The sequence below is a fragment of the Carassius gibelio genome, chromosome B13, assembly GCF_023724105.1.
Source record: "Carassius gibelio isolate Cgi1373 ecotype wild population from Czech Republic chromosome B13, carGib1.2-hapl.c, whole genome shotgun sequence".
Taxonomy (NCBI): Eukaryota; Metazoa; Chordata; class Actinopteri; order Cypriniformes; family Cyprinidae; genus Carassius; species Carassius gibelio.
In genome coordinates, this window is record NC_068408.1 from 12,247,884 (window position 1) to 12,272,894 (window position 25,011).

The window sequence follows — 25,011 nt, forward strand, 5'->3', positions numbered from 1 at the left end:
AGTAAATCTAAATTTTCAGCAGCCATTACTGCAGTCTTCAGTGTCACACAATACTTCAGAAATCATTCTCATATGCTGATTTGCTGAAACCAGTTGTGCTGCTAGATTTTATTTATTTGTATATATATATATATATATATTTTTCCTTTGGGAAATCATGATACATTTACTTATTTATTTATATATTTTCAGAATTCTTTGACACTTGGTAAGTTCAAAAGAAAAAGATTCATTTAAAATATAAATATATAAAAAATATATTTTTTAAAATTGTCATTACTGAAATTTTTATCAATTTAATGCATGCTAATTGAATAAAATTATTACTTTAAAATTATTTTTACTGATGCCATTTTTAAAGTAGTGTACAATCTTAATGAACTGGTTCAGTGTACTTAATTTTTCTGAATGAAAAAAGTTCAATAATCTTTTATACAGTAAGAAAAAAAATCCATCAGAAGAATAATTCTGTCATTTACTAACACTTACATTATGTCATTCTTAACTTCATATATACTTTATATACAGTTTGGGCAGTTATTTTGTTAATATGTTGTAATGTATTTTGAATATTGCGGTTGAAAGCACAACTGCACAATACACAATACATCACAATACACTGTAATTAACAGCAATTTTAAGCAATATACTGTAAGTATTTAAATCATGAAGAATGGAAATTTAATCATTTGGAGGGTTTTCCAGGCCCTGTATTTATTGTTTGTTGATGGTAATTATTGGCATAAGCAGACAAGTCAGAACTCTCTCTCACACCCTCACTCTCTCTCTCTCTGGTCCAGCCACGTATTTCCCCCACTTTTCCAGTGCAGTTTTCGACCAGACACTAAAGATAAACATTAGCAATGAGACGCAAGATTGCATAAATAAGCAACAACTCAGAAATATCCTGAAAGGGATTTTTTTCCATAAACACATCCTATTTTCCCCCCTCACAAATACCTTTTTGTCCGGTTTTAGACGTTATTTTTGCATTAATGAGTCAATTCGAGTCAGTGGAATAATCCCTCTGTGTTGCATATGATTAGTCAGCTCAGGCTAGCAGGCCTCCGAGCCGTAAACAGGCAGTGCTGTGTGCTTTAGAGACTGGAAGCTTTGGAGAGACAGTATGAAAGGCCTGTTCAACGGCCGTCTATGCCCTAGTGTGGACAGAGCGCCACTTAGAAGGTGTGGCACATCCTGAGAGAGTGGAACACATGCATATACACATCGAGGCTGATTTCCTGTTGCCCTGACTGCACAACGCTCTCATAGTAGTCCCGAATCAGTCAAGAACGAGTTAAAGAAAAAATACTGTGACATTTGTTTTCATAGGCCTTTTATGGCATGTATGAACATCAGAGATGTGTTTGATATTGATTTGTGGAGAGGAAAAGTCCTGTGTCAATGAAACATGGATTTGCATATGTCCTCAAAATGAACTAGCAACAGAAGTCCTGCAGGTATAAATCACACTTTATGCTTAGCATTACAACATCACACACTTAGAGAACTGATTTTTCAGTTTGAAGTCAGCTTTCACGAAAGCTACGTGACGATCACAGCGCATACGCTGAAGCAGAGTGGCAGCTTCACTGTTTTATCAATGCAAAATTTCCCTATGGACTCATTAAATCAGGGATTATGATTTCAAGGGACATTACAATAATGGTGGATCATAATAAACCCATATTTTGTGAAATACTAGTGTACAGGCAGACACTCTCTCGCTCCTTGCTTAACAGATGTTAGACTCTTGAGTGCACATTTATCTTATAGTGCCAGTGAATGGAATAGATGAGCTTAAATTATTTATTGTTGCAAACAGATAGCAGCAGTACAATTAAAGAGAAACATAAATTTGTGTTATTGTTCGGAGAAGCAACTCTTTCTGTGAAAAACAATGTATTCTGCATGATGTGCTGCTTCCTTGCAGTGAAAATGAAACCTTTAAATAAAGCATGAAGATACTACTGTATCTCTTTTCAAAGAACCACTGTGTTAAAAATGCAGACATCTAAGCTTTGGCACACTAGATCTCCAAGTCCAGGAAATAGTTTGAGGGTGATGTGAATATTTAGATGAGATAACATTTGTCTTTTATTTGTGCAGAGAGACCATCACTGGTTCTCAGTAAATCTGTTGAGATAAGATTTTAAAATTATGTGGGCAGAAAAAACATCACTGTTCCCAGAATGTCTAGATTTCATATGTATGTAACAATATTTCACAGATGGTCATTCTAAAAATAAAACATATGTGATGTTTGAAATAGCTTTGGAATTAGGGCTGTAGTTGAAACTAAATGCTATTCAGCTATTTTAAGAATGCTTTGCTTTTCAAAAGTCTACCATTAATCTAGCCAGAAAATACTGGAAGGTCCTGAAGAATCTGCTGCTGCTTTTTCCGTTTAAACCTGGTCAAAGAGCAGATGCTCTTGGAATATGTTGGTGTTTTCGTCAGTATTTTGCCATTGTTGTTGTGTTATTTTACTCTCTTATATTTTTTTTTGTGTGTGTTTTAAAAAGGTTTAAAATACTAAACTATTACAAATGTGCATGGATGAAGGTCTATTGTGCATTTTTTAGAGAATAATGCTATAATTTTACTCTGGGATCACAGCTGGCTGTCAAAGGCTGCCTTTTATACTGACTGCCTTATACAGTGGATTTTTTTTTTCAGTTAATATCTGGTAATATCCAGATGCATTAAAAAAAATCAACGACAACTCTCAAAGCCAACACTCCTTTTGGGCTTTAATTTGCAATTTGAAGTGACTCTAGTGACCAGACATAACTTTAGCAGCAGCATAACACATAAATAAGATGCCTGCTTGTTTTACTTCTCTTGTGTAATAATGATCTTTTAGCTTTTTTTGAGAAAAGAGGAAACACTGTTTCCAGACACACACAAATAAGCACATTCACAGGCACATTATGACTCATCTTATTAGTACAGATGATTTTTTATCCTAATCAAACTTTGTTTTTCATATGAAGGTATCTACAATCATTCACTCATAATTTCAGATTTGTTTAAATAATTCAGGTGAAGCATGCCACAAGTACCTCAGTATAAGCAGCATCCCAGTGTGCTACAGTGTGCCAGTGTGTCCCTGCTGTGCATAGTTTTTAGTCCACATATAAAAACAAAACCTTGTCACATTTCACGCTTGGTTTTCCTGTAACAATGTATGCATAAAAAATGTAATCCATGCCTAAATAAATTGTTTTTCTTCAAGCAAACTAAAAGATCTGTTCAATAGTGTCTGTTCACTGTCTACAAACCTATACCCAAAAAGTTTCATGGTCGGCCCACAAACTTTCTGTACAACTTGGGCCAGTTTGAACGGTATACTAAGCCGCCATTTCTCCACCTGTTCTGAAGAGTTTTTTTGGGTGGAATACACGCCACTTGCCTCGGTTGACGCATGCGTGCTTTTGAGAATCCAATCCCGTGCTTGTGTCGTCATCGGAATCCCTGTGAAATTGTACATTTCTGCTGCTTTCTGCATGGGGTACCTGGCGATATCCTCATAACGTACTAGCATATAACGGTTTTTCAGCCATTTGGGCTGGCTCAAGCCCAACTCAGCAGAGATGCGGATATTGTTACAGTTTCCTTCGAGACGTTTGACCTCTTCGTCCTCTATAGGAATGTCTCCATTCACTGCCCAGCTCTTCCAGTTCTGGTACTTACTGGCAAAGGCCACCATCCTTGATGCCAGTATGGCTCGAGGGTCTCTTACCAGCTGAATGAGTGTCATATCCAACCGAGGGTCCTCTACTAGAGAACGAAGTGTGTCTAATTGTCGGACCCTCACTGTTTTGATCACCCTGTGCTGTTTTCCTAAGCAGACCTCAGAAGCCAAGGTCAGATTGAGTGGCCCGCATCGTCTCGTCTTGCAGTGGTACCTCTCAAAAACATCTTTTACAACCGGAGAGCAGACTTGCTCCTCACACAAGGCCTTGCTGGACTCTCTGCGGAACAGGGCAGGGGTGACGTGGTCCTGTGGAGGAGGGCTGATGAAGCGCTCCAACATTGAGAAGTTACACAAGAAGAGATGCTGTAGGACATCTCTGTATACCCAAACAGAAGTGCTTGCATTCGTGCCACTCGAGCCAATCGATAGCATCCTCTCCACGTGCCAGAGCGGCTCAAAGAGGTAAAACATGTTTCCACCCTGTTGGTTGAAGAACTCGCCCACGAAGGAAGATCCTGTGCGTGTGGTAGCCATCAAGAGGATGTGCTTTCGGCCTGCCTGAATGCCGTCCTCTGGATAGGAACCGTTGTCGTCCATTACTACCAGAGCGCTGGAAGCATTGTAGGGCCCTGGAGGCTCTGTCTGTGGGGTCCGTATTAGTGTCAGCTTGTCTGAGACCCTGTACATTTAAAAAATGATGTCAAATTAAAACATTTTTAAAACACATTTCAATAAATATTTGTATTTTGGGGGGTGTATTCACCTTGAAATAATGTTGTTTTCTTTTTCAATAATGACAAGTGCCACAATGCAGATAATGATGATTGCGTACTTGTTCCTCATTCTCAAATGAACTTTGATTTAGGAAATGCCTCCACAGACTGCTAATTTGTCGCTGCTGCCAACTGTTTTGGGTTCATCTCATGTCAGAACCTGGGTTACAATTCATCTGCAATAGACAAAATCAAGACAGGAGTTTTGGCATCATTTCCACACAGACATAAAACTCACCAACACACCAGCCCTATGTATTGATTCCAAGTGCTGACAGATTTATACAGTTTGGCACAGGAGAGTATAGGCAGACACAGACAATTTCAGCTTTGTTCCCAAACAAGCAGCCTCCACTGTCATCACCTGTCCACTAATTCCACTAATGTAGAATGATGAGAGATGATCCACAGAACACAGTGTCTTTCTTTGGTAACTGCTGTGTTCTGTGGATCACAAAGAATCATCAAAAGTAGTACTTCTTTTAGTATTTACAATATTATTAAAACTTTGTAGTCAAATAGATTACTTTTTAATATGATAGAATTAGATTCAAATAGATTACTATAGTCATATGATGCTTTTTTAAAGAACATTATTTTGTGCATTTTGTGTAACAGATTATGTTGACATGATTTAATGTGCAAAAACAATTTTTTTCAAATACTGTACATTAGTGTAGGTCCTCTATGTCTTGCCTCTCACAAACACATCATTTTCTACAAAGGTAATAATGTCCTTAGTTTTACCATCCAGTCAAGCCTAAAAGTTAACAGAGTCACGTAACTGACACAGTGATGAAGCTCGTATGTGTTTGCAGTACACAAGCCACGGACGGTTAAGACAGCTGACTCCACAGTGTGTGATATGGCCCTCTCTCTCACACACACACACACATGCTTGTGCACACACATAAGCGACGCACAAAACGGTTGCTATTCTTTTGTAAGTAACCTAAATGATTCCTAAATGCAACTACTTTCAGAAGGCCAAATAAAGTGCTTTTGCTTTAATCTAGATACACAGAGCATCTCCCGGACATGTCTGCTTCAATGCTAACTGCAGTTACTGAAACCATGCCTTCTTTCTTTGCATGAACATTTGGGTGGCATTACACAAATATTTCCACATAGTGATGTAGAGATTTGGGGCTTGTTTGAACGAGCCGTTTTAGGAGGGCATGGCAAAGTCTTAACTTTGATAAAGAATCTCTTTGGATTTGAGACTTTAGTCTTTGCAACTTTACAGATCTTCTTTATGCACCAAGAGCTTGTAAAAAAAAAAGTTATATTGTGAAATGTTATTAGAATTTTAAATAGATGTTTTCTATTTTGATACAGTATCTAAAAATTTTATTTCTTCATGTGATGGGGAAGCTGAATTTTCTGCAGCCATTACTGTAGTCTTCATTGTCACATGATCCTTCAGAAATCATTCTAATAGGATGATTTAGCTTTAAACAGTTGTCCTGCTTAACATTTTATTTGCAAAAACAGTAGTATTTTTTTCAGTATTCTTCAGTGAATATTAAGTACAAAAGAAGCATATAAAAGAATGCATATTTTTTTAGAAAAAGCTTACAGACCACAAATGTTGAATGGTAGTCTATATTAATCCTGTAATTATATATATATATATATATATATATATATATATATATATATATAAATATATCATGTTTATATTAAATGTTAAAGGGGGGTGAAATGCTATTTCATGCATACTGAGTTTTTTACACTGTTAAAGAGTTGGATTCCCATGCCACAAAGTTAAAAAAATTAAGTTGTACGTTTGAAGGAGTATTTTTGGAACAGAAATCCGGTTTGTCACTTCCGGTTTGTCACAAGTTTCGGAAAGTTTTTTTCGAGTATGGCTCTGTGTGACGTTAGATGGAGCGGAATTTCCTTATATGGGTCCTAAGGGCACTTCTGCCGGAAGAGCGCGCGCTCCCATATAGCAGAGCAATGAGAGCACAACAGACTTCACTGATCAGAGCGAAAGCGTCGCGAAATTTCACAAAAGGAGTGTGTTTTTGGTTAACAGGGCAAGACAACCCTAAAGTGGAACTTAGTCATTTTCCAAAACCGCTAAGCAAATATATACAGTTTCAGTACATACCACATATAGACACCTTTGCTGATGCTGCTCTTGTTAAATTTCATAAATGGATCATAAATATACGCTGAATCTGACTGTTAGCCATGGTTTGTTTTGGATGTTTTTTTCCTCACGGTAATGTCACAGCTTCCAAACGCTCTCAACAGAAAAGCCTACTCGCGCTCGTGATTCTTTAGCTCCGCCCACACGTCACGCCTCCAGCCGGTCGTGTTTTTCCGGGAAAAATCGGTACACACTATCTTTCTCTTATGAATATAATAGAGCTATAATAGAGAATTTTTGGAGTTATGAAGGATGCAGTACTACTCTATAGGTACTCAAGATTAACAGGATATTGAGTAAAAACGAGCATTTCACCCCCCCTTTAAATATTTTAAGTGATAACATTTTTATTAGAATGAGAATGGCGTGATCTTCAAGCTTCACACACACAAAAAAATAAATAAAACATAAAAATAGCTCATAACTTAGCCAAAGAATGTTTCTGCCTCCATAACCCGCAGAGTCAAAAGGAAATAACCTTTTTTTTTTCTTTAAAAAAAATATATTTTTTGATTTCCTGTTGCAGCAAGTCTGTAATGCTTTCATTAAATCTTGGAAGCCATATGGTGTGGGTGGAATTTTGTTTGTTTGACACGGTTTTCATTTCTTGAGAGCTAGCTATACGGTTTGAATTGGTTCAGTGTCTTCTACACATGGTTTGAAATAATATCACCAGATTCAGAATAGTAACAGATTTGAATTAAGAGGTTTAAATATGCTAATGACAGTTCCTAAGAAGAGTATTAGTGTATGAATAACAGACTTTATTAAGTATAAAAACTTCTAATGTAAAGAAACTGTTTCTTAAAGGAAATGGTAAATGAACAACACCATTACATTAACACTACAAATATACTGGGGTGTTGTAGTGCAATAAAACTAGTAGTTTTGGGCATGTTTGACCCCAGATAACCCCACCCATTGGCTTTAAGTTAGTGAGCTACCATAACCTGACGTAGCTCTATTCAGAGCTGTCGTTTACTAGCAATAACGCATTGTGTTGTCTTCACAGCAAGGCAAATAACACCAATTGACAGGGGTTAATCCAGACCATATCAAGATCACATCTTTACAAATAAACCTACTAGACCTCTGCCAGACAGTGGCTTTTATGAATGTGACATTTTCCTAAACTGTGCTAAAAACACAAGGAGAGCCAGTGCAATATTGTAGTCATAAAATAAGACGTGTACCAGTGGGAAAACTGTCATAGGCAAATGCCACGCAATTTGTCTGTACAAAGAGTAGCATTTAGGATATGACACAATTTTCGAGCCGTCAAGGAATGATAGTGTGCAGTCTAAGTAAATATAAACCAATTATGTGGGCTTATTATGCCACAGCCGTCAAACTGTCAGGCACGGCGGTTGAGCTGAGATCTTTACATATTCAAAAACCACTGAAGCATTTGACAAATCTGATGATCTGCTCAAGCAGAAACGGACATCACTCTGTGCATCATTCCCATACAAATTACATTAATGACTTATCTTACAGCCTTATAAATGTGTTAGAATTTATTTTTAAATAAATCCTGCTGTTGCAGTGTTTGGGTTTATTTTCCATTGTGTACAAAATACTTTGATTTGATTTGTTCCCCAGAGATGGAAGATACACATCAGTAGCTTGTTAGAATAAACTAGTGCATCTGATGCTTTCAGACTGGTCTGTGGCATATGGTCAATCATTTTAAACCTTTGGGATAGCACCAATTTTTTATCCAGGAGTATTACACGGATATAATCTAGTGGCATTTTCTGTCAGAAAACATGACACAGGAAGTGAGTTAGCATGGGTATCAGAGAGGTGTGTGCAGTCTGGGGCCAGGGAGCATGTTTCATCCTTGTGTTTTTGTCTTGTTTCATTACGGAGCGCTTTGCGGTTCAGCAGTGCGTGATGGCACCTTCTGGGAGATAGGCAGTGTTTAGCTGGAGTTCTTCTATATGAGATAAATCCACTATCACCAGTGACAGGCTCTCTTGTGCCGCCTGGGCCCACGAGTTGCAGCTGCAGCAGCGGTGGAGGAGGGGAACAGGAACAGGGGGTGTTTTTGTCATGGACATATCACAAAATGTAAACCTTAAAGAGACGTGGCACCAAATGGCTTCTCTCTCTCTCTCACTCTCTCACACACGCACACACACATAGTAAGGTCACACCATGACTTTCACTTGCTGGTTTGAACTAATCAGTGTGAACTAGCAGGAGACTGAGTATGATGACACCAATATAACGGCTAATTACTAGGTAACAGTGACAGTTGCAGTTAAAAAATAAATGATAATTGGTTAAATGATAAATTAAATGTTTGCAGTTCAAAATGGTGGTTAATTTACAATCTGCAGCAAGAAATGCATTCCTTTTTTTTAACCACTTAAAATTTCATTAAAGATTCAGAAGATTTGGATAAAAAAAAATAAAAAAAAGTAGTTGGAAGCAACAATGTGTTTTAGTTTTTGTTTTCAAGAAATATAGACACATTTAAAAAAAAAAAAAAAAAAAAAAAACTGTTCTGTTCTTTGACTATAGTCACACACAATAAATACGTGTTTAGATTCAATTTTGACCACATAGCAGATTAATATGAAGCTAGATTGATTGATTTAGACAGACTGATTGATTGATTGATTGATTGATTGATTGATTGTTCAGTGTGATATAAATAAAACGACAGAAAAGGACAAAGTCGAAGAATACTATTGTAATGTTGCTGTAGAAGTATTTACAGGTCTTTGGCGAAAGTTAATGCTCTGCGATTGCGGTAAAAAAGCTAGACTGCATGAAATCTTACCTTACAGACTGAACGGGTCTCCAGTAGTTCATCTGGAGCATCCTGAATGATCGCGTCTGGTACACATTGTTCCTGCGCTTAATGTGAATACCCAAAAGAACTGCACTTATGTGCGTGAGTGAAAACGCTAGTTAAACTATAAATACGGTCATTCTTAAGAAAGTTCCAACTTTTGCTGTAAATCATAAGTTGAATGGTCCGAAAGCTATTTCCAGATTCTTACGGCATTGAAGAAAGCCTCTTATTCATTTATCTCCATTTGCGCTTTTCTCCCGTGCAGCTTGCTGGAAACGTGTCCATTTCTCGGCGGTTTCCAAGTTTGGGCTATCCTTGGATACACGTCACGTGGTCAAGAAAGAACCCCCAGTGTCAGTGTTCACAAGGGCTTTTCTGTTTGAGGAGGGCCCTGGGACACTCCTATGTGGATTCCTGCATCCCCCTTTTGCAGTGGGGAGTCGAGGGGTCTGAAATCTAGGATAAAACACTGCGTTAGTTCACGGAGACTGAACTCGTACACTCACTGAATGAATAATGGAATTATCGAAAATCATGATTTATTATGCTACCACATTTATTGTCGAAGTGTAAACCAGACATTATTATGGTATCTTTTAAACAGTGTAAAGAAGCGTATTTTAGTTTATTTATTTATTTATTTATTTATTTATTTATCTATCTATATAGTGCTGACAATCCGTAATTAGTTATAATGTATAGCATGTGATGTCCAGATAGCTATAGACAGGCTACCTATTTTTATTTTCGTGTATGTTTCGTGTATTTATTTTTATTTTTATTTTTCGTTTAGGCTACATTTCATGTACTTGATGCGATGCAGTAGTGCACCGAATGACCCCTATGTGATAACTGAAATAAATAAACTGTTGAAGTAGTCATATGTCCAGCGCTGCCACGAGGGAAAGCCGAAACGTTCAGCATTAACGTTTTGTAACCACATGGGGGCGGTGATGTACAGTGTCAGTGACTATAACAGTGATTTACAGTGATTTACAATTTTTAACAAACTACAGTGACATAAAATATTAACATGAAATTCACATTCCCATCGCTTTTGATGTCGAATAGCCAAATTATGCTGCAGTTGTAGCATAAAGGCTATGCTAATAGCTACTGCCAAGTTAAGTGTTATCAAAATACTGCCAAAGCAGTATAATTGTGTTTGAGATAGGCTACTGTTCTTATCTTATTTAAACTGAGGTTATAGCTGTTTGTATCTAATTTTATTTACAGCTTAAAAACAGAACCACGTTTGTTTAGGCATCTCCAACTATATTGTGCTAATAGGAGAAACATGAGAAAAAAATTATTGGTTTGGAAAACCATGTAAAAGCTTAAACTCTGAGCTAGAATACATCATATATTTTCAGATGAGCTGAAGTTTGCAAGATTAAAATGACCCTAATATGTTGATGACCCAGACATTGCATCCAATCCTAAACTTATTTGTAATCCAAGAAGTACATTCAAACATGTGGACTGAAGATTTCAGATCTTTATATATTAAATAGTTACACATTGATATTGGAACTGGGATTTCCATAGTTACTTTAAATTCAATTATTATATTTTAGTTAATTTTCCAAATAGTTGATGGTCCCAATTTAGCCACATAGGCTATGAATTGCACATAGTGACTTGTTTATGTGTTATTTACTGTAGAAATTTGAATTTGTTGTTTATTTTGTATAAAATAGTGCAATTATAATCGAAAATCACTATAATAGGCCCAGAATGTCATTTGAGGTTTCTTTCCATTGTAAAATATTTTATGTCCCATTTTAGACCATGCCAGGATAATCACAATAAAAAGTGATATCTAAGACCTTTTATAGTCATGCCAGAAACCGATTTAAGAAGATGATAATATATTGCATAAATGGCAAATCTGTCTGTCATTTAGGGTTTCTATTTTTTTCATATAATCCATGCTGCTGATGTATGACTGACGCACATGATCACAATATACAAGAAATTTCCAGGGTTAATCTTGGGATAAAATGGGATTTTTGACCTACTTTTCTATTTTCCTCTGATTGTAAAACCAAACAGGAATGCAAACCGTTTCATGTTTTTAAATATTATTTATCAAAATGATCATAATTCTTTATTATTTCATTATACGAAAAAAAGCAAAGGCTTTGCAACAAATCTGGAAATCATGAGCATTAACAAGGCAAAATTTTCAAAGTCATATAAGGAAATGGATATATCCAGATCTGCCAGATTCTAGTGTTTTCTGTGGTGTACATGCAGAGACGCTTCTAGTTTGTGTGTCCCTGTAGACTGGCTCTGAGCACTACACGATGATGAAGGATTATTGTAGGTTAATCTGCTTGCCTGCCATCTGCCTGCTCCAAACAAATTAAACCTGAAAGCAAAGCCACATTCGCAAATGTAGATGAAGGTAAATTGGCAGGTGTTTCTGATCTGCACAGCTGCTCATCTGAGCAAAAAGTAATACGAAAACAGTTTTCATTCTATATGGCAACTGGATTTTTAAACTGAATTAGAATTTGCAGTCTGATCAATTTGGAAGTCAGTAATACATTTTCATCCATTCTTATTTGTTTAATATATTTTTTTTTACTTATATTTTTGAACGCTATATTTATATGCATTTAAATATTTTTTCGTCATTCTTATGTTTTCTACTAAATCATCTTCATTAGCTTCTGACCTAGAAAAACTATAACCTGACTGTAAAAGATTTTGTTGAGCATTTAACTTCAATTTAATGTTAAAAATCTCTAATAATAAAGCTCGTGAAAGAGTGAGATCGAGGCATTTGCTAATGCTGATGATTATGAGATTACATAACTTTGTTTTAAATGTTACTTGAATGTGCTCTGTAATATAAACTGGACTGTCAAAGAGATTAAGACAATTCATCTGCTAAAAGGCCTGTAAAATGTCCAATGAATGCTTACGAACAAGCTATTTATTTATTTATTCATTCATTCACAAAAAAATAATTAAAGTTTTACTCTAAAAATTAGGTGACTGTTTTCATAATATTCCTTCAGTAATCATTAGTGATTGTTCCTTTGTGACAGAGCTCCAGCATTCCGAATGTGGGATTTCAGTAATACTAAGAAGAGTCTCTAAGCTGTCATATCAGGTCAGGTGTGCTACAGTACATATGAACCCCTCTAGTGGCCATCAGTTGTTGTGCTGCAAAGATGGGCTTCTAAATATGTGCTCAAGGGTTAAGGCGTGTCATTGGATTAGGCTCTTAGTACCTGCCTTAGCTCTCCTCAATCTGAAATAAACACCCTCAGAAGGACACTGCCGTAGCTCTCTTCACTAGTGCGCTGTCTGGTCTGCTGTAACTGCTTTGCTTTATTAGGATGAAGAATGATTTGGAAATGCAGTTTTCATCAGTTCTTCTGCTAGCACATTTCTGCTTTGGTATGTATTCATCAGCATCTTTGAATATGGATGTGGCCCAGGCGATTAAACAGTCCTTTACTTCAAGGATGGGAAACGTTGATCCTGGAGGACCACTGTCCTGCAGAGTTTAGCTTCAACCTTGAAAATAAAAACCTACCTGTATCCTGAAGAGCTTGATTAGTGTGTTCAGGTGTGTTTGATTAGGGTTGGAGGTAAACTCTGCAGGGACACCGGACCTCCAGGATCAACGCTCCCCACCCCTGCGTTACTTGATTGTGTTACACTGTTGACTAATGTAAATAATCTTGAAATCTACTTCTTTGGCCTTTCTGTCTCGTTTGCATCACCTTTATTTCTGATTGACAGTAGGATGTGAGCAAATAGAGACTTCCCTGAAAGAAAACGAACTCTAAATCTACATTTAAATACAAATTCATTTAATAAATGAATTTATATAGTGACATACCTTTGCTAAACCAGGAGATATTGAAGCATGTATGACGTAAGACAACTGTAATCCTAGACAAGTAGATAGAGACAGTCATTAGTATTATTACATTATGCCATGTGTGTTCAACCTTGTGACAGAAAAATGACAAATATTGTAATAGGTACCGTTGCTGAAGGCACATGATGTCTTGTCCTTAAAAGTCTGGTTATGTTACACTGTTAATTGCAGAATTTTATTGTGATATCTCATTGTTGTTTACAGCACAGGCTGACTACGCACCCTATTTCTATGATAATGGGCCTAACAGTAACAACGGTAATATGGCACTGTTAAATCTCTCAGAGGATACACCAAAAGGTACGGTAACATTTTTGTACCATCTGATTATATTAATATCACTCTGGCTAGGTGTAAACCTCATTAACATGGGGACTGCCGTTTTCAAAAGAGCTTGATGCGGTTTGGTGATTTTGCCCTTTGAGTTTGGTTGTTGATTGCGGTATTTTCAAAGGCCCAATGACCATCCAGTAGTTTAAGGTTGTTTTAGATTATTTTACATCTTCTTGATGCCTCTAATTGAGAACCACTGCTGTAGAGGTCGTTTTGACTGGTGTGAATTATAAAAGCACAGAAATAACTACTTACTGTACAAATGTATATAACAGGAACACAGATATATGTTCTTAATGGAACTGACTCAGAAGGCCAGCCAGTAAAGTATGGATTGACCTTTGAACCCGGATCCAAAGAATATTTCCGTGTTCATCCCAAATCTGGAACAGTAACTTTAATAGAGGAACTCGACAGAGAGGTAAATTTCAAAATGTTTAATCTTTTAAATGTGCTTAGAATAATACAGTGATGTTACTGTATAGCACATCTTTTTTATTTCCACAGGCACAAGATGAGATTGAAGTCTTTGTCAGTATCTCAGATGGCCTTAATAAAGTAAGCATTTGATGATTTATGAGTCTTATCCGGTGTATGTTATGAGTTTTGAATAGAACTTTCTAATGCTCTTGTGTGATGTCAGGTAACTGAAAAGGTTTCAGTTTTTGTCATGGACGCCAATGATGAGAGACCACAGTTTCAGAACATGCCTTCCATTTTAGATGTGCCAGAGGTCAGCAATTATGTCTCTTTTTTTAAACTATACTTTATTGCATCATTTAGGTTCCGTAAAATATGTTTTTGAAACTACCTGGCCATCAAAAATGGTTTTGATTTGAATGTGATCTCTGTGGAAACTTTATATGTGTGTGTGCACAGAACACTACATCTGGGAGTAGCATCTATAAAGTGCAGGCAGTGGACAGAGACACCGGCTCAGGAGGATCAGTCACTTACTTCCTCCAGGTAACATCTGGCATCAGGGTGAGAAATCAAATCTGAAAAATAGTTTTTCTTTTCCCTCCCTTATGCACAGGTTCATTAGAATCTCTTTTTGTTCTTAAATCCAGAGCAGTGAACCGAGCACAAAATTTTCCATTGACCACCATAGTGGCGTGCTGCGGATAAAACCAGGTGAAACCCTCGATTATGAGAAATCCCGCACACACTTCATCACTGTGGTAGCAAAGGTGAGACAACATAATTTTGTTCTACTTATTTTACCAGTTAAAGCTTAGTTTTTCATTTACATTAGACCTTTCCAACTGATCTTCATTTTAATGCATAGGCTATTATTATTTCTTGTCTCCTAATGATATAGGAAATAATGGTAAATTCTGTTTTCAGGATGGAGGTGGCATTTACAAGGGCAAGCAACAAGTGATGTCATCATCTGCCACTTTAACAATAAATGTGATTGACATTCAAGACACCCCCCCTGTGTTTGTTGGGACTCCTTACTTTGGATATGTCTATGAGGTCTCCTCGCCTGTGAGTATCCATCATAACACACTTCAGAATGATTTAACGTGTTTAACTACTCAAACCTAAATGTTAATGTATGTGTCATATACAAATACTGTAAAACAGGAATATTGTGTATTAAAATATATATTTTTATATATTTTTTACATGTAATTTAATTTTGTTATGCAAAGCTGAATTTTAAGCAGCCATTGCTCCATTTTTCTGAATTCTAAATCTATGTCTTATTATTATTTGACAAGCTTTTATTTGAAATATAAATCTTATGTAACATAAGTGTATTAACTGTCAATTTTGATCAATTCTTGCTGAATAAAAGAAGTAGTAGAGGTTGTCCACATTACAGTTTGCTAACTTGCTAATATATTTGTGGAGCAGCACATGCAGCTTAAATCAGCTGGAAAAGACTATTCTGAACTATTGCACACATGCTGTAACAACATGATAGCTTATCCCCTACCAAATATCAAGAAAAATTACATATGTTTTCTAGAAATACATGTTACCCTATCACTTCAGGTTTTACCAAATATCAAACTATGCAAACGTTACTTCTCCTTGTCTAAGATCTCATTTTGTCTACAGGGATCTGAGATATTTACAGTTTTTGCCAAAGATGGAGACATGGATAATCCAAATCCAATCATATATTCAATAGAATCTGGTATGTATTATTGGTTCATATGAAAATGCATTTGTTTCGCACACTCTATGATGACTGGAATTAAATTACATTTTGATGTTTCAATTCCACACCACTGGCCAAAATGTCCGCAAATTCTCAACCTATTTATTCAGGAGCAGATGGGGTTTTTGCCATCAATAAATCCAGTGGATGTATCACTCTGAAGGTGTACCCCACAGAACTAAGGAGAGAAATCTTTAATATGAAAGTCAAGGTAAAATCTCCAGCTTCTGTTTTTATCTGGCATCAGATGTTTGGTTACTAGACATTGCTGCCCCTCTGATCTCTGACTTGAGTCAGAGCGTAAGCCAGTTTCAGGAATAAGCCAATTACTAGAATCTATCTACAGTAAAACGTGCATCCTTGTTACAAGAGTATGTCAAGCTAATTAATATAACAATGCTTTTTAAAAACTGCTGGATAGTATAAATGAATTTAGTATTATTATGTAATCAACAATGTCTTAATTTTCAGGCTTTAGAGGTCAGTCCAGAAGGAAAACTCTTGGACTTTGCAGTCACCACAGTGACTATTCGGGTAGTGGATCTGAACAACCATCCACCTACATTCTTTGGAGAAAATGGACCACAGAACGTGTTTGAGTTAACTATGTATGAGCATCCTCCAGAGGGAGAGTTCCTGAGGGGCTTGAAAATTACGGTTAATGACTCTGACCAGGTGTGTAGCATTTTTTTTTTCAGCAGTAGGTTACAGGCTTGTCATAGATAAAATTTGTGCATGCAGATTTATAAACTTTTATAGATTTATAAAAGAAAATCTGTCTATCTGTTCCTTGTTTTAAGAGAATTTAATAAAAGGTTGATTGAATTGGAGTAATTTTGTAGTACAGATCATCCATTATTTAAAAATCAACAAGGCATCATCAGTTTATTGTATTAGTTTCATGAGTAGGGTTCAGTTGCAATAAACATTGTCATTTATGTTACATAAACGATATGATGGCACCCAAACAAGCAGTTGATCCCTTTTAATCTTTTGTCATATTATGCAATATTTTTAGTTATTCAGCATTTAGTCACATTGAGATGCAGAATTCATTACTCACAATTGCAGAAATGATGATGTTATCCCGATCATCCTAACAGTCATTGTTTGCCATTCATTTAAAATAGTTTTAACTCATGCCGAGTTTTGTGTTTATATTGTATGTTTTCAGGGATCAAATGCAAAATTTCACCTCAGACTGGTGGGCCCAGGTCACATGTTGAGAGTTGTCCCTCAAACCGTCCTGAATGAAGCCCAAGTCACCGTCCTGGTAGAGGATTCTGCTGCAATGGATTTTGAGAAATCACAGTTCTTGACATTTAAGGTAAATATAATTTTGAGTAGAATAGTACATGGACAAATAGTACATGGATAAATAATGAACTGAGAAATGTGTTTTATATGCTAGGTAACACAGACATGCATATGTTTCATAAGAATTTCATAAGGTCTTCTGCATCTACAAGTACATCTTATCTCTTTTTTTTTCTTTTTTCTTCAAATGTTATGGTGGTATGAACATGAAAACATGACTTAAATGATAACTGAAGTTTACCAAATTAAATATTTCATTTGATAGCCTGATGCACTGCAAGTCGCTTTGGATAAAAGCGTCTGCGAAATGCATACATTTAATTTAATTTAATCATGTATAGGGACACAAATAAGACGAAAATGGCCTGAGAATTACCCAACACAGTTATAATACATTAAGAAGTATTAATCGGTGTTCAGTTATATGTTACCAGTAGCAGAAATGTATTATGCTTTTTGCTTCCAGCTCCTCGCTGTAGAGATTGACACCCCTGAGAGATTCAGTGCCACGGCAGACATAATCATTCATCTTCTAGACACCAATGACAATGCTCCCAAATTCTCCTCTGATTTTTACATCGCCCGGATTCCAGAAAATTCACCCGGAGGATCCAGTGTTGTGTCTGTGACAGTGAGTACAGAACACTCTAGACAATATACGCACAAAAAGCTTAAGCTTAACATGTTTGTCATCCTCTCCAGACTGTTCTCTGTTACAGAAAAAAGACCCATTATTAATCTAAATATAACATGTGAGGGGTTGGATCAGAATCCAAAATCACGCTCAGTATGTAAGTGCCTGCTAAACAGTCTATTACGTAGTAAGCTGCCAGATGGCTATCATTTTCATTCAGTTGTGTAACACTAAAATCCCAGATTTGAGCTTTAATAGACAAAAATATCATGATGTGGTCATATCATTATAGCATTCAGGTGGCAATAACATCACATCTCTTTTTGTGTCAAAATACTGAACAAAATTATAATAGTTCTTAAATTACAGTATGATACTTTTCATGCACAAATGTCTTTTTTATTTTCATTTTATGTAAACCATCACATTGTAGTGAATGTATTTTTATCATCTATCTAAAAACAATAGGCCTTAATGGGTAAAAAGCACTATACTAACTAAGATTTAAGAAAAGGTTAGTAAATTATATAAATTATTATACATTTATATTATTTTATACATATATCAAATTTATAATCCTTTATTTAATTGACTAATCTTTTCCTAAATCTTAGTATGTGTGTGTGTGTGTGTGTGTGTGTGTGTATAAATTGATGCTGTTCTTTTTTATAATAAGAATAATAAACAACTGATAAAATTATCCACCCCTTTACTATAGAAAAGTATTAACAAATTTTGATTCTATAAATTGGGTATAAGAATTATCATCCCTCCAAAACAGAGAAAACATCTTTCACAAACATCTACACATCTGTCACTTTTAAAGTGTTTATAGTGTACATAATGAGTTGAATTTGTAGGGTTTATTATAGCACAATTCTTTAACACCCCCACCCCTCGGACCTCACTATTTTTTTTAAAGCCTGGCAATGGCAATGGTCAGATTAACAAATCCCACATTGCTCCTAATGTTCTGCCTTTTGGCTCAAAATGTCATCTGTTCTGTTACGTAGATGTTGGCATTACAGTTATATGTGGGAACAGATGCCAGTGGATGATGTTTGCTCTTTATTCTCTCTGCAGGCGACTGATCCTGATTCTGGTCTTTGGGGTGTGGTCAAATACTCCATCTATGGCTCAGGAGCGGATCTGTGAGTACCCTGCCCCCCTTTCATGTTTATTTCCCTTTTGTTTTCAGAGTGTGTGTGGTCTTTTGAAAGACTAGTAAGCTGTAGAGACCCTACTGATGCAACGCCAGTAGACTGGAATAAACTATATGAAAAAAAACAAACAGTCGCTTATGCAACATCATTAACGCAAAAACTAAACATAAACTGTTTAGTGAGAGGGAGAACAGGAGGGATGTAAGCTCACCCCAATTCATCACACACAGCCTAAAGATACTAAAGCTAGACAGAATTCAACCTCCAATAACTTTTCATGTTGTTGTAAGACAAGCTGTAAGGACTTGCTGTACCCAAGAGGATGCCATTTTCTTTTCTTTTATTATATTCCATAGTCGCCGCACAAATAGTTAAAATAGTCTTGTCGTCTTGGTAGAGGGTTCAGTCCTCCTGCTCTTCTAGATTCCTAATTTAATAAATCCATTTCAAGCTTCCTAAACTCAGAGACAGATTCATAATCTCTGATAGTAGCATACTTCTTATTTTGTAGAGCATAAACACATAAATACAAACCATATGAATGTATAAATAAAGGTTTGTTGGCACATCAGAAATGTTAAATCTTTCTCCTGCTTTCATTGGAAAGGCTGAATGAGTGTGGGATCTTTTCTGTTTGGTTTCTGACAGAAAGACCACACAGTCTGTTAATACCAGCTTGTGTTTCATTTTATTTAACTGACCCCTCCCCCACCCTCCCACACACACATGATTGTAAAGTGCTTTGGGTGTACAACAATACACAATCAAGTGCTACATAAATGCATAATTCATATATTCATTCATTCTATTCATTCTATTCATTCCAGTTTCTTTCAACCAATTTTATCTCATCTTCAGTAATTAAATAATATATAATATACTTCAGCAAATGACACCAACATTTATCTATTCAGAATCAGCAGTAGATAAATGAAACTAAATTTCTAAAGCACTGCAAACAAAGAGTTAACTAGCCCTCCATCTTGGTTAATCCACTAATGGGATTTGGGCAGGAAATAGACTGTTCTCCTGCTCATGTAACAGCCTCACTTAAAGGTGCAGCATATATTTTTGCCACCAAAAATAATTAAATATTAATGTAGTAAAAATTTTAACTAGACAGAAAAAATTTAACTAGACAGATCTTCCAAAAACTTTCATTTTGACAAAAAAGGTAGTCCAAACTATTTTTGTCTAAGCTAATATTAGTTGCCATAATTGCTGTGTTGGGCTGGTGAAACAGAGCAGTATGTACATACACTATATATTGTTTGGGGTCAGTAAAATTCTATTTTATTCATTAATTAATTAATTCACTCACTCCCTCATTCACTCATCCACATATTCACTCACTCACTCACTCACTCACTCACTCACTCACTCACTCACTCACTCACTCACTCAATCACTCATGCACTCACTCTCATTCACTCTCACTCACTCACTCAATCACTCTCTCATTTACTTACTCATTCACTCTCTCACTCAGTCACTGACTCACTCACTTTCTCACTCATTCACTCACTCTCTCATTCACTCACTCACTCACTTTCTCACTCACTCACTTTCTCACTCATTCACTCACTCTCTCATTCACTCACTCTCTCATTTACTTACTCTCTCATTCACTCACACACTCACTATTTCACTCACTCTCTCATTTACTTACTCACTCACTCTCTCACTCACACAAGAATAAATTACATTTCAAAATAAATTCATATAGGAAATAGCTGTTTAAAATTACATGTTTCACAACAGTAGTTTTTACTGTACTTTTTTATCAAATAAATTCACCCTTTCAAACACAAATACAATCTTACCAACCCTAAATGTTTGAACATTAGTGTATAAACAATTTCATTCTGTTTACAATAAGTATAAATGACAGTTTTCAAATAGATAGAGTACCAGTGACTCATTTGTATTGTGTTCCGATAGCTTTAAATCATGTTAACATCTCCCTGAACAACAAGCTCTGTGTAATCCTGGTTATCCCTATAAAGCTCATTTCCTGTTTCATATTTTTCCCAAGGTTTCTCATTCAGCCTGATTCTGGAATCATCTACACTCAGCCCTGGGCCAGTCTGGATGCAGAGGTCAAATCCAAGTATAACTTTTATGTAAAAGCCGAAGACACTGACGGAAAATACAGCCTTGCAGAAGTCTTTGTCACCATTATGGACCTCAATGACCATTCACCAGCATTTAATGAAAACTCTCTAGAGAAGACAATGGTGATTGGGGCACCAGTGAAAATAGAGGTTAGCTATATTTGTTGTATTGCATGTTATGTTTGCTTTTCTAATAGAACACTTGTCAGTTGACTGTGTTTGATTATTTGTAGGCGATTGATGAAGATGCAGAAGAGCCCAATAATGTCATTGAATACTCTATCATGAAGTCTGACCCAGATGACATATTTGACATTGATGCAGACACAGGAGAAATAAAGTTGAAGCCGTACATTAAGTCAATGGACATAGTCCAGAATATCAGCAATCACAAAGACTGTACCTGGTCTGTGGTTGTTCAAGCCAAAGACAGAGGCTCACCATCCTTCAGCACCACCACGGTTGTAAAGATTGACATCACAGAAGCGGTAAGTGGGTCTTCATAAATGCTTTTTTTTCTCAGAATCCTATTAATTTCAAATATTAATGTATATAATGTACATAAGAAAATATGATTGAGAGACCTTCTCATTTATGCATTTTGACAGTCACGTAATTCCACATGAAAACCAGAAAAGATACCATATTCTAAATCTCTTAAATGCATACAAGAAAAATACAACTGAATCATGCTGTATTGTAAGCCAACCTCTTATCAAATCTAGTGTGCGTCTTGTGTTATTCTGTGCTTTACAGATCAAATCCAGAATGATTTCATACTTCTTGAGTCTGAGAACTCGGCCCTGGACTGTTTTCGGGATTTGTTTGAGCACTGTAGTCCTCGCCATCTGTCTGACCATTTTCATATCCACCATAATTTTCTGGAAATCTGTGAAAAAGTCCCGGGTTCAGGCAAGGGGCAAGATCAGAAAGATTAATAGGAGGCACTGACCATCAGACACTTTGACACCGACACCAATACTTAGCGTTCTTCTTTATATTTTTCCGTCCTTACATGATTTTACTGTTGTTTAAAAGCAAGTAAAAAGTCTGTAAAAGAGTACACAAGCACAGTTAAAGCATTTTTCAGAATAATAGCTTTTACTTTGTTTTTATGTGGCTGCAAAACAAAATTCAGTCTACATACTTTTTTGTTTTTGAGATGATAAAAATGAGGCTGCATGGTCGTAATTCTGGGTGCCTCATTCAACCCTTCTGATCTTGTCTTACTGTGCAACCAGACTCTGTTTAAACATTCAAATCCATTTAGTCTTTAACAGAATTTATAAATCACCAAATCAATTGTTATCAATCTGTTACAGCTATTGAGATGCCATGCAGTGCTTTCTAACCCATACAGTGTACTGAGTCTACGTACATTTGACTCAAGTATGCTGTGCTAAATGCTGTTGGCCTCTCTGGGAGTTAAGATATTTATTTGCCTCACTTTCACCATGTGTCTCTGACCAAACAGCAAGAAGCCTATAGTACATCATCCTTGGGTCCTATGGACTTGATTTCTTTTTGTGCTCTTTTACAGACTCAACTCAAGGGACCTTTGACGTCCTTTTTATTGAGAAGTAGGGAAAATCCCATGCAATTCCTAGGCTTGGTCAGTGGTGTAATTTTAATCATGGTTTTTGTGACAGTCTTCATCTCTACTGTTATATACATGAGAAATGTCAAGTCCAATAAGATCCTACCCTCCCGTCGCATCATACGAAGGAAGCGTAAACCCCGGAGACAAGACGACTTCCAGCAACCATTCAGAGAGGAATGTTGTGGAGGTAAGTTTAGAAATGAGGATCTGGATATCCCTACAGGAGACAATATCAACTGTAACAATAATGTCAAAGGACGTTTTCATCGAGCCCCTCCGTCGCCTCCTCACGCCCCTGTCATGCCCCCGCCATTGCCAAGTCACTATAGACAAGGTGACCGGGAGTGGACGCTACCTACAGTTTCTGCCTCAGTGGCCTCCAAGACAAAGAAAAGATCTCATAGGGGTAAAGACAATCCTGTCAACACAGCACTGGTTTCTGAACTCAAACTTAGACTGGAGCAGAAAAACATGGCAAACCGATACTGCTAGAATGCATGAATATGAATACCAGTGTTCAATGGAGAGAAGATGTGTCCCTCTGCCAATTCTCTGTCATGTTTCTTCTGACAAATGAGATTTCAGGCAAGATTTAAACATGGCCAGATCTTGAAGATTCTTACTACAGTATCTTGTCTTATGCATGGAGAGTTTAGCTGGGATTGCTGGTTGAACCTAGTGGACTTGAGGGAAAGTGTCACTAGCCAAGACTAACACCCTGCTCATACTAGGACACTGTGTTCTGCCCTCTTCTGGATGGAAAGCAATTGTTAAACATTTACTCTGGTTCTGAATTTTTTTTTTTTTTACTGTTGATAACTGGCAAGGAGTTTGAGTTTTTCATTCTTCAAAATCGTGTAGTATGTGCTAAATGTTTTTATTTTTTATTTTTTTAAAAGGGAATAGTTTCTTTTTTCTTTCAAAAATACATGTCACTGAGGCCAGTAAATATATGCATTCTAGGTCTCATATAATATCTTTTGGACCTTGAACGAACAATAACAATGCCAAATTATGAGCATTGATTTCCTGGTTTATTTAGTAAATGATTTTGACCGATGGACCCCTGAAAATCAAAAATGGTTGCAATATTATATTGTGATTTGAGTAAATAGTCATCTTTCTGTCCTTCAGTAAGGAAAAGCAGTGTTACCTTATCAGTTTGTGCAATGTTTCATCAATTTAATGTACCTTGTCAGTGTTCATGCAGTTCAGTATTCAATGTCAAATAATTGTTGGAGTGATCTCTTGTTTATATTCATCCTTTTGTAAATAAACTGATATTTAATTCAAATGTGTTGTTTCATTGGTATTTATTTGTAGCTGTGTCTGTGATATGAAACTGCTTTGAATGTTATCTTACAGCTTTGTGTTTGTTGCATTTTCAGTGTAATATACGACTGAGAAAAATGATATTTTATTTTAAATTTTGCATTTTGTCATATGGTCTGATGGTGCAGTAACTGCAGTTGGTGACCTTAATCTTTTTTCTCTTTATTTAAAACAGATTTTAAAACCCAGATGTTATTTTAGATACTTTTTTGTTTTGTTTTTAACAAATATTTTTTTAATGAGTAATGTGACTCCAGAAACTTATCATGTGCAGCTGTGATTTGATGTGCTTGTTCTTTTTCAGATTTTGGTTATTATTTAAAACACAAATTATGGGTTGTCATTTTTTGGCTTTCTGTGGCAAAACTGCTGTGATGAGGAAAGTCTGTTTTCAGATACTAAAAGCAGCACTGGGGGTAAAAGCACAAATGACATGGAATTATACCCTGTAGGAAGCAAGTAGGATTACTGTGTTTTTTAGAGAGGATTACAAACTTGCAAAGTGCGCTGATGGACTAGGATAAAAGAAAAATAGAACATTCAAACCAAGATGTGTACATTCTGACTAGCTGATTTTGGAGCTCTCTGGTTAAGGTCACACAGACCTTTAAGTGATGTAAAGTCAGAACACTCAAGTTTAACACTGAAATACATAACAAAGATCTGTTTTCTTGAAGCACTCTTCCAGTACCAAAAGCATATCCATTAAAACCATTTTCAAAAAGTTTCACACATACATCTATGAGCATGGGTATAAGTATACCATATGCGGAGAACTGTGCCCTGCTTTAGGGACGTAGCGAGTCTGATGACTCATGATTGGTCACGTACTGTATGTTTTAATCCTGGTTTAGCAGCAGCACAATGGAAAAAAACTACGCGTAACTGTCAACCATGCGCAGCCTGGATTGGTGCAGAGTGGTACGCTTCAGCAGCGCTAAACCTATGGCCTGATAGTTATTGCATGCATCTTAACAAATCTCTTGAATTAAATTTAAAGCCTT

General features: G+C 36.3%; 2 protein-coding genes across 4 annotated transcripts; one reads left to right on the top strand and one right to left on the bottom strand.

Moving 5' to 3' along the window:
- Window positions 1-1,319: 1,319 nt before the first annotated feature.
- Window positions 1,320-9,864, bottom strand: chst3a (carbohydrate (chondroitin 6) sulfotransferase 3a). The gene is made up of 3 exons (XM_052571796.1): window positions 9,423-9,864; window positions 4,464-4,649; window positions 1,320-4,379 (listed from the first exon to the last, which is right to left on the bottom strand). Exons 2-3 carry the CDS (start codon window positions 4,541-4,543, stop codon window positions 3,215-3,217), a joined length of 1,245 nt encoding a protein of 414 aa, XP_052427756.1. The 5' UTR covers window positions 4,544-4,649; window positions 9,423-9,864; the 3' UTR covers window positions 1,320-3,214.
- A 2,585-nt stretch (window positions 9,865-12,449) lies between these two features.
- On the top strand, window positions 12,450-23,969 carry LOC127969725 (cadherin-related family member 1-like). Of its 3 annotated transcripts, none has more exons than XM_052571795.1 (17): window positions 12,450-12,851; window positions 13,546-13,641; window positions 13,950-14,095; window positions 14,182-14,232; window positions 14,318-14,407; window positions 14,554-14,658; window positions 14,745-14,864; window positions 15,022-15,165; window positions 15,745-15,823; window positions 15,958-16,058; window positions 16,319-16,522; window positions 17,022-17,174; window positions 17,631-17,795; window positions 18,882-18,949; window positions 20,997-21,225; window positions 21,309-21,563; window positions 21,832-22,757. In XM_052571795.1, the coding sequence occupies exons 1-17, from the start codon at window positions 12,791-12,793 to the stop codon at window positions 22,024-22,026; spliced, it is 2,262 nt and encodes a 753-aa protein (XP_052427755.1). In that variant the 5' UTR covers window positions 12,450-12,790; the 3' UTR covers window positions 22,027-22,757. The 3 variants fall into 3 exon arrangements, with proteins under 3 accessions (XP_052427755.1, XP_052427753.1, XP_052427754.1); XM_052571793.1 differs by having other exon boundaries at window positions 12,483-12,851; window positions 22,616-23,969; XM_052571794.1 differs by having other exon boundaries at window positions 12,485-12,851; window positions 14,554-14,640; window positions 22,616-23,969.
- Window positions 23,970-25,011: the final 1,042 nt, after the last annotated feature.

Bases quoted from the DNA above. Each gene is read 5' to 3' on its own strand.
- chst3a (XM_052571796.1), bottom strand. From the start codon at position 4,543: ATGAGGAACAAGTACGCAATCATCATTATCTGCATTGTGGCACTTGTC. The intron at 4,380-4,463 runs GTGAATACACCC...TTAAATGTACAG, and splicing joins GAAAACAACATTATTTCAAG to GGTCTCAGACAAGCTGACAC.
- LOC127969725 (XM_052571793.1), top strand. From the start codon at position 12,791: ATGAAGAATGATTTGGAAATGCAGTTTTCATCAGTTCTTCTGCTAGCA. The intron at 14,233-14,317 runs GTAAGCATTTGA...GTGTGATGTCAG, and splicing joins TCTCAGATGGCCTTAATAAA to GTAACTGAAAAGGTTTCAGT. The intron at 14,865-15,021 runs GTGAGACAACAT...TTCTGTTTTCAG, and splicing joins TCATCACTGTGGTAGCAAAG to GATGGAGGTGGCATTTACAA.